Raw genomic sequence first — 16644 nt, forward strand, 5'->3', positions numbered from 1 at the left:
ACTTAAAAGTTGGCAAAACAATATTAATTGGTATAATTTTATGAGGCTGGCTGAGCCCTGCTACTTTGATTCTTTCCTGGCACCCACAGGCTACCAGGTGCAATGTCACAACACAGTACTATCAGACATACAACAAAATAATCTCATTTTGCCATATATCCTTTTTGTAAGCAGTAGAGGGTCCTGTAAACAATGAAATTGCTCTGTTGTCTGAGATTATTTATATTCTTTAGCTTGGAGCTGATTTTTCCCTTTTCTTCAGAGTTTTTATACTCTGCTCTGTCAGGAAACAGGCAGGTTTCTAAGCTGTTTCAGCACAATGGAAAATGCTTTCTCTGTATCTGAAGCAGGAAAATACTCTATGCCATGTCACTCAAGCATGGCAACAAGTAAGAGACAGTAAACAAAAGTTAGAGCAACAAGGAATCAATCCAGGTAGTCATGTTTTTTGGTTTGTTCTAAGTTGCAATGTAAACTTTCTGTCCCTTTTTACATCTCTGACATGAATTGTCTCCAAATGAAATGAGCTCACTCCGGGGGCTTTGGCTTAGGAAAGACAAAGTGTCGTGCGTTGTTGCTCTGCTGTCATGGTGCTGCTGGGCTGGGAGCAGAGCAAATGGGTGTTTTGCATGAAGGCCATCCTAATAAATTGTCCTAAAGGAGCATGAAAGAAAATGCAGCATAAAACTGATGGATTTTGTTCTGCTCTCAGTGAGTACAGAATGACTTAGTCAAAGTTGGGATTGCCTTGGGAAAAACCCACCACCATCAATTTCATTCACATAAGCAAAGAAATTCCATCAATTGAGACCAAGTTCTTTTTGCAAGAAAGTGCTTGCTTGAATACTGTGTGTTCCCCTACCTGTTCTGCAGAACCTGCTACATGTGTAATATGTACATATTTGCATTGATTGTATCATAGAATCTAGAGCTGTTATTTACAAATTCTTGATAGTTTATCAGTGCTTTCTCTTTTCATTCTTTTTAAAAGATATTGCACTGTACTAGCTGTACTCCAATATGTATACAATCCTAACTGCTATTCTATAGTTCGAATCACTTACAGTTTCTCATATTCCAAGCTGAACACACAGTACCAATATGTTAAAGACATTTAGGCACCTAAAGATGACGGCTGACAGCTGGCAGGGTTTTCAGTACTTCCTGTGGGATTTAAACATCTGAAGTCCCACTAGGAGCCTCTCAGCACTGCCAGGAAGACACTTGCTATACATCTGGTCTTTAAATATTTGCAGACACATACACCTATATATCTTTAACTCTGTGGACATGATCTGGAAACATGAAATTAAACAGATGTAAATGCGAGCAATGCAGCAGCACATTATGAAAATTGCACACGGGTAAGCATTGAAATAGAATTAATTTCCTTTGCCATGAAGAGCTGATGAAACTGTTACAAGATTTTGTTCTTATCAGTTCACTAAGTTCCCTCAACGTGAACCCGTGACTGTGGGGATTATTATAACAGCAGAGAAGACATTTGTGAACTGTCATCCCATTAGTAGTTCTCAGGAAAATATGTCGTGGAATATCTCCTAATTAGTGTGCAAGGGGGGGAGGCTTGGATCAGGATTACTATTGATGTCGGCCTAAATCTTTGCTCTTTTTAGTTGCACTTTGACAACACCTTATGGGTAGATCATTATTTGTGAGCTAGAGGGTTTTAGTGTGTTTAGATTTAGGTTATTCAAAGCTCACAAGGCATCGTTAAAAAGATTAACACAACTATAGAAGTAAGATTGTTTAGAAATACTTAGTTTTAAACCCCCCCATTATGGTTTCAGAAGTCTACAATCTGTTTAAATAAATTTTTTTCCTGAAAAGTGTCTGGAACTATTTACTAAAGAAAATTGGTGGGTTTATATAATTTAGAAAGCGAATGGTAGAGATTAGTCTTTAAAAATAAAATGTGCTGTCTGGATTTTGTGGTATCCAAGGCATGACACAGTCATTAGCTGTAGCTCTAGATGCCAGTCACCCATGCACTTATCCTGTTCTTTTTTTTTTATCTGATGTATCTGTAACTCTACAAAGAACAATCTCTAGAAGAAGTACAGTCATTCTCTAGCAGAAAACCAGTACTACTTGGCTCAGTCAGGTACACTGCCTGTAGCTGCTCATCGCTCAGTGGTTCAGACAAAAGAGTAAAAATCCCTCAAAGCACTTTACTCGCACAGTTACATACAGGAAAGGAAATTCCCTCTGAACCACAGCTGACTATCAGATTATGTGTTGAAGCAGGAGCAGTAACAGCCTTTGCAATGGTGACTCAGGTGGTGCATGACTATTAAGTTTTCTATTTCTTTTTTAATTTTCCAAAATTGCCTTTTATTATTCCTACACTGTATTTCTGGATGTGTCTAACTATTTGGTATACGAACCATCTTCTTCCTTTTAGCTTAATGTGTTGACATTTCGTTTATGTTCCTTTCTTACTACAGAAAAGATAAGCAAGACCACTTTATTTTTAATAATCTTCTTTACCAAATTACCTGCCACATCTTATTTTGTCGTTTTGTTTCTTCTAGAAGAAACAAGCTTAGATTTCAACCATTTCTTAAGTGGGAAAGGTTTGACCATGCTGCTAATGACTTTTCCATGTTTTCAGTTTCTGTGTTGTTTTTATTTAAGAAGATGTGGGAAAAATTGAACTTCAGACATAATAATACCCAACTATCAGTTTATTAAATGGCATCTGATTAAATCAGAGATTGACTCAAATACAAATCAGTAAAGAGGCTTTGTACATTTCTGTCAAGAAATAAATGTAAAGGGATGTAATTGACACTCATGAGAGAAAAGAGTCCTGTCACTACCCTTAACTGTTCCTAATTTTTATTGTTCCTCAAAAAGGGTTTCTAGAACATATAAAATACAGTTATATCACAAAACAGAAGTAAAGCTGGAAAAATATGCGCCTGACTTTTTTGGTTTTTTAGGTTTTGGGGGTTTTTTAATGAAGCTTATAAAAGCTGTATGATAAATATACATACAGAGTTTTTTGAAGTTGGTTTATTTCAGCTCAAGAAACAGAATTTCTATGAGCTTCAGCTCAACCATCATTAAATTAAGAGTACTTGCAAAAATGCATGAGTGATGGATGGTACAAATACAAAAGGTTACAATTCATTTTCCTTCCAATAAACGTGTAATTTAAAATAGTACCAGTGGAGGTTTCTTATGCCCGTTACCTCAGAGAGAAGATAGGTAATTTGGTGAATACACATAATAAATCTTTGTGTGAACCGAGACCAAAATAAGTCATCAACGTTAAATGTTTAACAATCTGAAGTATTTAAATAAAGCTCTTAGTTATTTCTCATATATAAAATATAGACTTCCAGTTTAATTTGAATGAGTTCCAAGATACCAACTGAACTGTCTCCTACTTTCAAAATACCCTGTAATAATTTACAGTCTTTAAATGTATTTTCTTGGTTTCATGCAGGTTTTGTCTAGCCAATGCAGACATGTCCTTAATTACATTGGAATCTTTTTTTTTTTGTATGAAGTAGATACAGCACTTCCAGGATTAACCAATTCTACTGGATATCTTTTTCTCACTAATAAAACTGTATATATTTAAGGGAAAAATAAACAAAAATAGAAAATAAATTATTTTAGACATCACATGAATTTTCTAATGTCATAATAATTTAATCTAATATTCATTATTCCCAGTTAGTACAAATAGCTCAAATCTCAGGTGGAATTAACTGGCATCAGTCCTGCTGAGCTTTTGTACTCCAGATTTCTCATTTAGACTTTGTTCCATTTTACTAAGTGGTGGTTTTGTTTTGTGTGATTGTTGTTTTTCTTTTTCCCTGTGTACCTTTTTTAATGTGAAGGCAAGGACAGACTTTCAGTTTTCTTGCCATACGTTGCTGACTGCCTACAAACCACCTTCAGGACCCTGATTAGCACAACTATTTTTAAGACTGATTCTTCCTGTTCTTAAAATAGAATTATTCCTGTTTCACTATAGAAATCACACTGTTCCACATTATTCAAGCTTGTAAAAAGAAGTCTGCTGCATTTGGCTAGCAGATTCCCCATAAGAATGTAGAGTCAGTCCTGAAAAGCAATATTTAGAATCCTAGATATAAGTATGCTAGCTGTTAAATCATTTAGTCTCTCATCTTCTTGAGTAAAATTTCAGAAATTAGTATTCCTGAGTCATTGAGATTCTACCTTCAGAGATGATTTACACTGCTGCAAGACAAGTCTCTCTTATTTTGCATGGCTAATTTTCTACATTATTCAGCAGGGGAGGAGGAAATGGTTGTTTGTTTTTTACAGTTTTGCAGATCTATCAAAGGCAACAAATATAACAAATTATATGCAGCATGTGTTTCAGAGTCCCTATTTTCACAGCAAATTAAGTTCAGGTGCATTCGATGGAGTTGTAGACAGCTAGTTAAATACCAAAATATATGGTGTAATTGTCCCAAATTTAAGGATGGGCTGTACTGTAAGATTTCACATTCATATGGGATACAGAAATAGAGCTCTGATTAGTAAATTGTTTGTAGAATTTTCCATCCGTGTAAGGCTTAGTAAAAGGCTCTTCTATGGAACGGAGCATTTGCAACTTCAAGATGAATTAGATTTAGGCAAATTCTCAAGAGCTGGAATCCTTGTTGCTTGGGTCTTAATATATCGATTAGAATTTACTATAAGACACAGTATTATACTTGCAGAAGGAATGCCTTCATGACCTTCCATGTCTTTTCCATCTCTACCTTGTATAGCTTTTTTCTACGGCTCGGTCTTAGGGCTTTTTATGCCAATGCATGGAATCATTTTGCAAAGTGATTATCATTTAGTCAGGCATGGCAATGGAGTCAATGTGACCCCTCAGGCAGGAAAGATAGGATTTCCAAGTAAAGTTATTTTACCTGTTACTAAATATGAAATTATTGCTGTAAAATATCACAAATTCAATCTTTTTTCAGCATTGTCATGTAACTCCATTGCAACTAATCCAGGAGCAAAACCTGCCTACATGATGAATGCTAGTTATTTTGTTTAACCTGTTTTTCCTTCTAGTCCTATTAGAACCTGCTCATAATTAAATGTAATTATATTCACATTCTGAAGTTAATTTAGAAGTGGATAGTCTGGTTGGTTACTAAAATGGGATTATTTTTTCACTCACCTGCTGATTCCTCAGTCATTGCCAGAGCTCGCACCACCCTGCTCCTTTCATACAGTGTCCCATGTCACCTCTGTGATCAGCCTCCAGAAGTGTCACCATAAGTGGCCAGCCCCTGTCTTCAGGGCAGGATGGCACTCTGGTTTTCATACATTTTTTAGCCAGTGTGTGTTGGTACAAGCACCTTCCTTGGATGCCTCTTTTGGTAGGGCAGTATTGCTGCAAATCTGCAGTGCTTGAGAGATCAGACCTCACCACTCTGAACTGTCAGAAACCTGTCAAGTGTACACATTAGCAGTGAGACTGACTCCAGAAGTCCCTGTCTCATACTCTGCAGAGATGGCACTTATTCCCAGCCTTTATAGTGCAGTAACATTTTAGGATGCCTTCTCTAGAACAGTATGGACCACAGATGTGGCAACATTGAGGCCACGACGTTGGATCACATAAACAGGCTCAAATGACCCATGCCTGCAGTCCAGAAAAATCAAGAAGCCATCACCATCAAAGACAGCATTTGGGCCATACCAACAAAAATTCTGAAGAAATTAGTTTCCATGCATTTTTCTTCCACTGCCTCTGGATGAAGATATAAACTTAGATATGTCTGAGCCAGATACAGGCTGTGACTTCCTTCCGCATGTTCCCCGGGAGAAAGGGTAGATAGGGAATGGAGAGGCCTGACTATTTTTTGTGTCATTACTGGGTAACAGTAAGAGGTGTGTTCATGCAAGGCACATTTAAGTTCCTATTCCTGTTCCAAGGGATGTTCAACTTGCCAAGGGATTTCAGGCCCTAGGCGATGAAAGAGTCCTATTTAGTAGGCCTTTAGTAGGGACAAAATTCTTCACTAACCCACTCCTTTGTAAATAAAGGCCTCTTGTATTCTTTTGACATTTTGTATGGGATTCTTAAAAGCAGTTTGGGATTTAAATGTGACAAATTAATAATGAGATTTTATAGGACAAGAAGAAGAAAATCAGATTAAACCAAAATAAGCAGCATTCATAACATATGTAGGCTTCCAAGGATTAATTGCAATAAAGGTATAAAGGGATAGATAAAAGAGCAGGATTCAGATGACTTCTGCATCTGACCTAAAATGATCTGGATGTGTTTAAGTTGATGATTTTTTGTTCACATTCAAACACTTGTAAGAGTGAAGATGGCTTTGCAACTCATTTTCCTCTCAGTGTCTAAATGCCATCAAAGACCATACCATGCAGTAACACCTTCTCCCCTCCTTATCCTTTGGGAATCCACACGGTAAGTGAATCCTATTGGACCTCCTGGTTTTCTTGCAGAGTAATCTACCTTTGGTGCTTGTGGCTATAGGATGCCTAACATTGCACAAAGCATGGTCACAGAGAATAGCTTTACACATAGTTGCTTTGTGATTAAACTGTTCATTCAGGATGTGTAAAACCCATAGGTCAATCCTCTGCCTGAAGTAGGTGATTAGTGGGAAGTAATAAGAGACAAACCCAGAAGAAAACTGGTTCTTTTATCTTTAGATGAAAGAAATGCTAAACACACTAGCATTCCTATAGAGTATCTATCCCTCCTTTAATGAATCTTCAGACACAAAAAAAAAAAATCACATCCAGTGCTTTTCTGAAAAAAGACTTATGACCCTATGGATAAATGCCAGTTACATTATGGGTCTTAGCATTTTGAGATCTGGGGGCTGTGGTTTCCTTATTATCTACTCACGGCCAGCTTCCACAAGGTAAATGCATATTGCTGTAACTTTTGCAAATTTTATCAAACCACATGCCGTGTAATGTCTTTCAAATCAAGTTCTGTAGTTACTAACACCTTTTTATAATTTTTTTTCCAATAGCAATGACTATTTCTCAGTTGAGTTCATTATTATGAACAGATACATTGCTAATGTATCTTTGCTTTTAATATTGAGACTCATCCAAGCATCAAAGTGAAGTGTGTTATTTCAGAACTTTAATTGTTCCAGCATGCTGGTACTTCTGATAGATGCATGTTCTTCCTTAATTAAAGACAACTCTTCAAGATCGGTACACTGTGCCTCACTGATCCACGATTGCCTCTACTAACTCCCAGTCAGACAGTGAAGTTTATAGAAATCTGACTAAAAACTGGAAAAAGAATCTTTCTCTTTAAACAAGAATGATTTCCCTTGGCAAGATACAGAGATGAATCACTGCCAACACTTTCCTTTAAGAGCTGCGTTAATAAAATTGGGCCAGATAATACTCCTTATTTCTGAAACATCTTTTTCTTAGGCAGCCTCATATTTCACACAGATCTGTGGTAGGTAGCCTGACAGCAATCAGGCAAGTTGAGAGAGAGGAATGAATTTCTTCTTCCATGCTTACAAAATGGATATTTTAGTAAATGGATGTTTTCTAAACTGGATTTGCAGAGCTCTTTTATTTTTGAAGATATGCAGCATTTTTTCTCCAGACAACAGTTTGGACATCATAATCAAGTCATGCATGCCTTAATATTTGTGTAACTGCAATCATTGTACAAACTTAATAGCAGTCAGATGTGTTTGTGACAATTCTACAGAGCTCAGAATTTAGAGTCTAGTCATGGATATAGCCACATTTACGAAAGTATACAGATACCTTGCAATTTTTACAATATTTATTCTCAGAATAGCCTGGGTGATTGAAAAGCATTAGTCCAGCTTTACACATGGGAAACTAAAGCACCACTGTAAGACCACTTAACATTCTTTCTATATGCATTAGAATTTTTCGGTTGAATGTTAAGATGTGACCAACCAAATCTGCAAAACTAGTTCATGAAATAAGAAGCAGACTTCATTATATGCCATATTGTATGATTTCTGTTGAAAAGTTGATATTAGCTTCGCTGACTCTTTTCCTAGTAGACATTAGACCTTTCCAGAATTTGCTCCTTTCCTCTCTAATAATTATTTTTCTTTACTGAAACAATTCACTTTATTTGTTCTCTTTTTTATTACAGTGTTTATTGATCACTTTATCTTTCTTCTGTATTGCTTTCAAAGAGCCTCGCAGATTGTTAAATACTTTCTATATGGATAGTTGGAACTGTGATTTTGTAAAAGTCAGAAATAAATTGTAGTTCAGCTTGTAGGCTGTGTAAAGCAATTCAGAGCCCTGCTACTGCCCTTTGTTCTGCCTTGAATCACTCTGTTGTTCCCATCCGTACGCGTGTGTTGATCAGACTCCCAACCGCGAGGATAGTTTTATTGCCGCACAAACAGGGATTAGTGCTGCGCTGCACTCATTTTCACTTGTGCCCTGATTTCCAGCACTCTTTTCAAAGGTGAAAGGTCAGTGGAGTAATTCAGTGTGCTACTCCACCTGTCTTTGCCTTCAAAGAATTACTTAGTCTGTGCATTATTATTAATGATAGCAAAAGAGAGCAACACTGCTGCTCTAAGATCACTGAAGGACACTATGATGCATTTCACATATTTCATTTTCCACGTCAAGACACACAGGATCCTTGACATGGTCTTCTAGGGGTTCATTAAGTTTAAAACAGGTGATATGTGGTTAACTATGAAAACTTCCCAAGGCAAAGTGACATTATAAATAAAATTACTCGCAAACAATTAATCTTCCCTTAATCCCTTCCTCTCAGAGTATTAAATTGTTCTGTGACGTATTTGGTATAGCATGTCTCACGCTGCCTTTGCAGTTTTTACTGGCTGGTCTTTTTATAACACTAGCCTGGATACCACTGAAAACAACATAAAAAGTATAATTAGATATTAAATATTTTTTAATTAATTTTAGGGGTGGTTTTGGTGTGAAGCAAGCGGTCAGTGTTTGCTGTTAAGAAAATTGGTGTCTCAATGAATTATTAGTTTCTTCTCTTGCCCCAATCTTTTTTTTTTTTTTTCAATTTGCCTTTTGGGACCTATTTCTTAAAAGTTGGTACAATATTAAAACTGACAAAAATTGGATTCAGAAGTCGTGGCTTTCACTGCAAGCCAATATGGGAACATCCTGCACTGCTATTTGCACTGAAATGACCAAACAAAATGTAGTTACTGAAAATATGAACTTTTATTTTGGGAAGGTTTGTTTTTGGGGTAACCAATCCTGGTTGTGCTGCTTTATAAAGATGACTCCAAGGTTGCTATCCTGTAGATGACATACACCTCAACTTTTCCTAAAAAAAAAAAAGCTCAAGCACTCCACATTTTTTAATTGAAAAAGAAATACAGCATAATATTTGGAAAGAGAGGCTGTTATAAAGAAAGAAAATGTAGTATTCCATAGTATTACGTATTCCTAAAGCTCTTCTAAATTTAACATTTAATTTTTGGTGACTGATTTTTCAGTACAGGTAGTTCCCTAGAGCCTGGCAATGAGTTGCCTCTCACAGCAATGAGGATGGAGTCATTTATAGTTCAGAAGGAATAAGACCTTTCAAATTACATCTAACCTTTGGAAATCCTTCCACTTTAATTCTGCTCTTCAGGTGGAGGCCAACTCTTTTGAATTCCCCCTGATACAGAGCTGAATCTTAACCTGGACCAAAAAAAACACAAAACATTGTAAATATTTGGCTAAAGAAACTGTGAGATTTTTGTAGGGCTGTGGGTTTTTTTTAGTTTTTAAGGTGTTCCAGAAATCTTTCTGAGAACCCACTTGTAGTAGCGCAATAACTGGCTCCATCAGCTGTTCTCTATTAAGACTGCAAAATACTTCACTAGAAATATGATTCTACTTTATAAATGCTCATAAAAATGTATATAAAATGCATACAAACACCCATAATGTATGTTTTAAGTCTAAATGTGTGTCTCTTTAACCATGTTGGCATTACCAATTGGAATTTCATTGCATATTGTGTGGCTGACGGAGAAGGCACATTGAAATCGAGCTGTTAAACACACCATCTCCATTTTTTATTTCACTAGAGTATGTTTGCTGTATTTTTAAAAGAGCATTGAAAAGCCCAGGAGATGAATTCTGCTCTGAAATTGCTATTTGCTGACATAGAAATAGCTATAAAAATACAAGCTGAGAAAAATACAGTATAGCAATATATTTTCATTTATTTGGGGGAAAAGTAGTTTTAAAGAAGAATTATAGTCTGTCTTCTGAATGATAAAGCAGTTTAACTAGCATTAAACACAGCTGAAATTTTGTAATGACCAAACCTCGGCTCATCCAAATCCCCAATAGCATTAACTTACTAGAATTGGGCTGTAAATTTGATTAGCCTTACAGCAGACATGAGACACAAATGTTCTTCCTTATACAGTCATACTAAGTGGTTGCAAAAGAAAATGACAAGGTGGCACAGAGCAGCACATCCAACCTTTTCAAGCTAGGGACAAGCTCCAGCTCACCCAGCTTTCAAATCCACATAAATACAGGGCAATTTCATGAATTGTGATATAACATGAGGATTACATATGGTGAGGTGAGGAGGGATTTAGCAGCTGCAGTCTTCCTATAAATCATCCAGAAGCTTTTCTTCATAGTTTAAGTCTTTTGATTGACATTTTCCATGTAAACTACATCGCTGAACCATAGCTTCTGTCTTTGCCTGTATAATATGGTGCTTTTTTTATATATTTCCATTACTCATCCACTGTCCTCTAACATGAAATTTGATGCTGTAACTCCTGCTGTGTTAATATTTTACATTGAACCAATCAGAGTATGGAATAAAATTTTTTCTTTACACAAGTTAAAGCTTATAGAGGCATTCTACGGCAGATTTTTAGAAGTTAGAGTCTGGGACTAGGAGGAACAGTAAATTACAAAACTTTAAACGTCCAAAGAGTTGCAGCAGCTTCTCTGGCGGGCTGAGAGTGTGTGCCACAGCACAATTTCCTACAGTGGCTACACAGCCACTGCCACCCACAAACCTGCTCCCAGGTTCCAGTGCTGCCAAGTGCCATACACAGTCGCTCTGCCTCATCCTGGCTTCTGCAGCCACCGGCACCCTGAGGGCCGGGAAGCCCATACCTGCCCACACGGCAGGGAAGGAGTTGTGCACAGGGGGTGCCATCCCGGCTCGCAAGCCAGCCACCATGCATCTGGTGCACCAAGAGTACATTCCTCCTGCCAGGCCAGCAGTTCCATAGTTTTGCTGTTATTGTTGTTCATTTACTTTGGGTTTATTTTAATTTCTTTTACTAGGTTGTTCTGATAACACATTTCTGGCATAGCTTTATATTCCTGTCACCTGGTTTTGTTGTCTGTTGGACACAGTCCCATTTGGAGTCAAATTGTAAAATGAACCCTGTTTCAATGATGAATCATGCTACTTATTAAAAAAAAAAAAAAAAGATAAAACTCAAGCAGTTTGTTAGTTACAGAAACGAATTTCTAACATCAAGAATAAAACCACAGATATATACAAATGGAAAATAAGAAATAGTTTTTGGTAAAGAGAAATGGAAACATGGGAAAAATGCCCATATGAATTTTGAGATCCAGTATTCCTTTTTATGTCTTAATTAGATAGTTTATGCAGTGGTTGTTTTATAAATACATATTTGACCTTACTAATGGAGATTTCACAATACCCGTCAAACAGTGCAGCCTAGCTGAGAACCACATGATGCTCAGCCATGTGCTACATAGTTTAGGAGGTAAATGATAACTGCTGTTTTTCCCTTGATATTTTGTGAGATTTCTTCCTCATACTTGGTATTTTGTAGGACTTAGACACTATAACCAAGGCTCGTGCATGTTGAGAATTAAATCGTTTAATTGTTTTAATTAAGGTGCTTCAATTTATCTTGTAATCTTCATTTCATGGCCCATCCCAGTGAACTGTGTAACAACAGTAACTCATGACTCCTGAAGGGTTGAGAGATCTGTCTCCTTGGGCCTGCCAGCTGGCTGAAACTGCCCACACAGGTGCAGGAAGAATCCGTGGCATTTCTGGAGCTCACATACTGTCCTTAAATGCTGTGGCACAGATGCAGCATGCTGCATGGAATTGGCCAGTGTGCCACCGGTTGGGTGGCTCTGATCTGAAGTTTAAATTTCCCTCCTCACCATCTGTCCTGACTTCCCAAACAAAGCAGTTGTGCCTCCTGATGGCTTTATGCCTTCATGGGAACTGCTAAAATAAGCCAGCTCTTCAAACATCTATTGAAGTGTCCTTTTTAAAATCCTCATAAGTAACTACATGTAATGACAACACACCTTCAGACTGTCTGATAGAGATGTGAAATAGCGGGGCCTCAGTGTCAGTAACTATTTTTCTATTCCCTCAGTCTGTGGTCTCAAACAAGCAAGTGGCTTTGCCAAATTATAGGTTTGTTCTTTTATTCAATATTGTACCTAAAAAACTTTTAACCAAATTGAAAAAAACAATGTCTTTACTGTTATTACTGAGAGTACCTTTTAGTAGCATTTGCTTGGCAGCTGGCTGTGAGTGCAGATGTTCCCACTCATGCTACAGCAAGCAAGTGGTTTGCTTCCACAGACCTGCTTCATACAGGCAGACAACAATGGAAGGAGACGCTTGGGGGAACTACCCAAGATGACAGTTGATTCTCAGGTCACTCTGTGGGAATTTACACACCTACAATAAAAGCTTTGTAGACCTCAGACATCTTGCAGGCCATCACCTCCACTCTTTCCCCAACTGCCAAACAAAATACTGCAAAGACAAAGACTTGAACGTATGGATAAACAAACAGCCCAGTTCTCTACATTACTGGGCTTCAACAGATTTCCACACCTTCTTACCAAGAACTCCTCTCACTGATTCTCTCACCCTAAAAGAGAGGAGACACCTTCCCATGCTGTGAGGAAGTGAGAGGAAGAACCTGTACCTTCCAAAGCCTTCTAAATATGTATGTTGTTGAAATATTTCCTCCCAAAAGGAGATATACATGGAAACCCACACTAGGAAACAATTATAATTATCATCAAGGATTGGGGATGATGATGTGATCCTCAGTACCCTTGGAGTGTTATCAAAGAAATTGATTTACACCTCTCAATGTGAAAGACATGCTTTCGCAGAAACATTCATCCTGCACATAAAAAACCTTCAGATTTGAACAGGGTAAATCTTTACCACAGCACATCACTTTTCATGGAAGGCTTTGTAAAGATCTTAGACTCAGCACTTTAAATGTGCACTAAACCTCAAGAAGGACTTGCCACATTCCCAGATTATAATGTCCTGCAGCCCATCACAGCCAGATGCCTCAGAGGCCGAACACCACCTTTCCCAACAGTATGAAAACCAGGACATTCGTCAAATTTTACTTCAAGGATTCCTTTCAAGTTCAACTCTTAGGGTCCATTTCTCCAGGGGTCTCCGAAAGCGTTTCTTTACGCAGTGGCGTTGCATCCAAGGAGGGTGTGGGAATTCGCAGCAGTGCTGTCAGGCTGATCCCCAAACTAGTGTTACACTATGACAACGTTTCCCTGTGACTACTCCCTAATTTTTTTGTGAAGGAAATGTTGCCCTTTCCTATTGCCCAAGTTCCCTATTTACCCTACAGTGCTTCTGAAACCTTGTTCCAGCCATGGATATCTTTTCACTACTTAAATGCCCATATACTATTAGCCTCCTATTTGCACAGAACAAAATCCTTCTGGTAATCCCCTACGTAGTTTTTCCACCTTGGCCGAGGAGTTAAATGTGATATACTTTCTAGTCTACAACTTTTAAAATGAATCTTAGATCAGATATGCTTCTTGGACACTTATGAATGTAAAAATAGTCAAGTTCAGGCCTCGGTGACCTTCCCTGGTTATATTAGAATATTAAAAGTAAGCACATGCAGTAAGTGTTCACAGGACTGAGACTACAGGGACATAGTACACTGCAGTCACAGTGATAACTTGCCTTACTAATTTAGAAAGTGTAAACTTGACATTCAAATCACAGGCTCTTCCTGAAAGTGCAGGGTATGCATGCAAACCAAAAGATTTTTTTATTAGATATTATGTACTAATATTTGATGATGTTGTCAGTATGCCAATCAATTGATTTTTGGCTAAACCAACATATTTCTCCTATCATAAACTCCTATCATTAACAACCAAACAAAAAAAGCCCAGATTTACTCTGCTTTACAGAAGCAGAGTAACATCTGACGTCTTGTCCAAGGAGTTTCAGTGGTTAATAGTACAAGCACCCCACTCAGATTACAACTGTACCAGGGAAGCTATGAGTCATATTGTTCAATGGCACCATCTTCAGTCAACTACAAAGCTGATTATTACCTAGCTTTCAGAAGAAGTCATATTCCTCTGTCCTAAGTCAGGAAAAAGTGTGGTATCAGTGCCTCTGGACTTACATGGTACAATCTCAGAAAATTTACTGTTGCAGCAAAAATATTAAGTGTATGGGTTTCCCTCAAAAAAGGGAAAATCTCTATACATTTTGTCTGCTTTAAATTGAGAAAAGTATCTGAAAGAGAAAAATGTTGATTAAATGCAATCACTTATGGGAATGTCTTGACTTGGTTTGTTTTTCTTAGGGGACTGATTGGTTTTGATTAATTATTTGTGAAGTATTTGGAGATTCAGACCATATCATGCAGCATTCTGGCCATATGAATGCTCAGAAAGATCCCTTAAATTAAATAACAATTCCAAAGTTTGGAATTAACTTCTGTCACTTTGAAAATAGTACTTACTGCCTTAATTCCTTATATTTCTTTATGCTTTAAAACTAGAAGCGTTAAAAAAAATTGAACCTGATAATAGAATTAGAGCCCATCCTCTTCTTAGGTGAGAATATATATACTTGTGGGAATCTAATACCATAAATAAATTACATCATCTGAAAGTGAATTTTAGCTCAAAATGAAATTATCAGAACTTTTTTTTGTGAAGTATAATTTTAGAATATTGTTTCAGTTATATGTTTCACAGAAATGTATAGCTAATTGCAAGCCACCTTCTCCCCATCTTCCTTCCACGCTTTCAAAATTAGGCTAGCATATGTAGGCACCTTGTTCTTACAGTTTAACCTAAGAGAACTGAATGAATGTGGATCTAAAAATAGCTTTTTCATCCTTTCAAGGCTGATGCGTATTTCACACTTTGTGTTTCCTTTTCAGCTGACCCCCTGGTTGGAAGCATTGCCACTCAGTACATGACTAACAGAGCAGAGCACGACAGAATGGCCAGACAGTGGACCAAGCGATACGCCACATAGGAACCTACTCTAGGATTTGCTGGACCTGTGCAAGCACATTCACTAAGTGCATCAATAGCCCTCCCCTTCATTCTTATTTTTTATTAAATTTTGAACCATTTTGTGACAAAAGGTTGTCCTTACTTTCTTTTTTTGTTTTATTTTTATTTGTTCTGGGGTTTTTTGTTCTGTTAACTTGAAAGTTGTTTCCCTCAAATGTAGACAGGGAATTTTGGTTATCAGTGCAAAGAATGTTGGATCTGTAATAGTATAGAGCTTTATCACAAAGCTTTGTATTAATGTGTGGGATTGTTTTGTTTTTTTTCTTTCATGTGGTTTTGGGGAAAACAAAAAAATTCAGAATTATATCTCATTTCTACTTAAATGTAGTGTTTAGGGTTATTTTTTTGTACTGAAGTCTTTAATGGTGGGTGCATGCTACTGGGAACAAGTTTTGTATAAAAGCTTAAAATCAAGAATCACTGTGCATTACTAAGACTGTGTTTATCACTAGCCTTCTGTTTCCCACACAAAAGGCTATTGCGTTGAACAAATTAATATGTATTTTGATTTACTTAAAAAACAACAAAAAAAAGTGCTTGTAAATTTCTTAGGGACCTGCCACTTTTGACTGTGGATCAGTTGATGTACACTTGTATTATTAAAGCACTCAATAAAACACTGTGGCTGATAAATGCACTTCTTGCAAGACAGTGCTTTTGCCTTTGTGCAGTATAGGCTGTGCAGTCCTCACATAATACAACTGCAGGTTAAACAACTATTTTTAGACCTGAACTATTCACTTCTTCTCAACAATGCATTTCTTAACTCAGAATTCATTGTGTATATCTGTCACATACAAACATTTTCCAAATGTTAAGGCCTTTCTTTCACGTGCCTATGCTCAGCCTTGCTATTCAGAAGCCTCATGCTACATCTTTTATACTATGGCTTCACTTTATCCATCTTGTTACATTTAAAATAGTTGGCTATAAAAATAGCCTTGCAGTGAAAGCAGAATACTGATGTTGATTTTATACAGCAGGCCTCATTTTGCCTTTCTCCAAGCTCTTTGACTGTAAAAGCTACTGTTATTTAAAAAAATAAATGAAGGTTTTCGATGGGAAAATTGAGCCCATTGCTCCAATCATTCCCAGCACGTTCAATAGTAAGGGTATTTCTATTCAGATTTGACCTTCAGGCTAAATTTAGATATGCAGCCATGGAAGGAAAACTTGTACTTGGCTAAGGAAATGTGTGGGTGTTGTGATTTAGAAAATATATACTGTGATGCTGATAGCTAAATGTTCTTTGTGTTCCAAGGCATATTGGAAAATCCCTGTCTC

The 16644-nt window shown here is 37.2% G+C and overlaps 1 protein-coding gene across 1 annotated transcript in view; it reads left to right on the plus strand.

Annotated features, from left to right (window-relative positions):
- The window catches only part of LOC108503469 (ubiquitin-conjugating enzyme E2 E2), a 198408-nt gene extending 182411 nt beyond the window's left edge, over positions 1–15997 (plus strand). Inside the window, exon 5 of the mRNA XM_017827416.1 lies at positions 15222–15997. Coding sequence (XP_017682905.1) covers positions 15222–15319 — 98 coding nt within the window. The 3' untranslated portion in view covers positions 15320–15997. The remainder of the gene's footprint in view (positions 1–15221) is intronic.
- The last annotated feature ends 647 nt before the right edge of the window (positions 15998–16644 follow it).

Source organism: Lepidothrix coronata, unplaced genomic scaffold (assembly GCF_001604755.1).
Source record: "Lepidothrix coronata isolate B3197 unplaced genomic scaffold, Lepidothrix_coronata-1.0 Scaffold139, whole genome shotgun sequence".
In the NCBI taxonomy this organism is placed as follows: domain Eukaryota; kingdom Metazoa; phylum Chordata; class Aves; order Passeriformes; family Pipridae; genus Lepidothrix; species Lepidothrix coronata.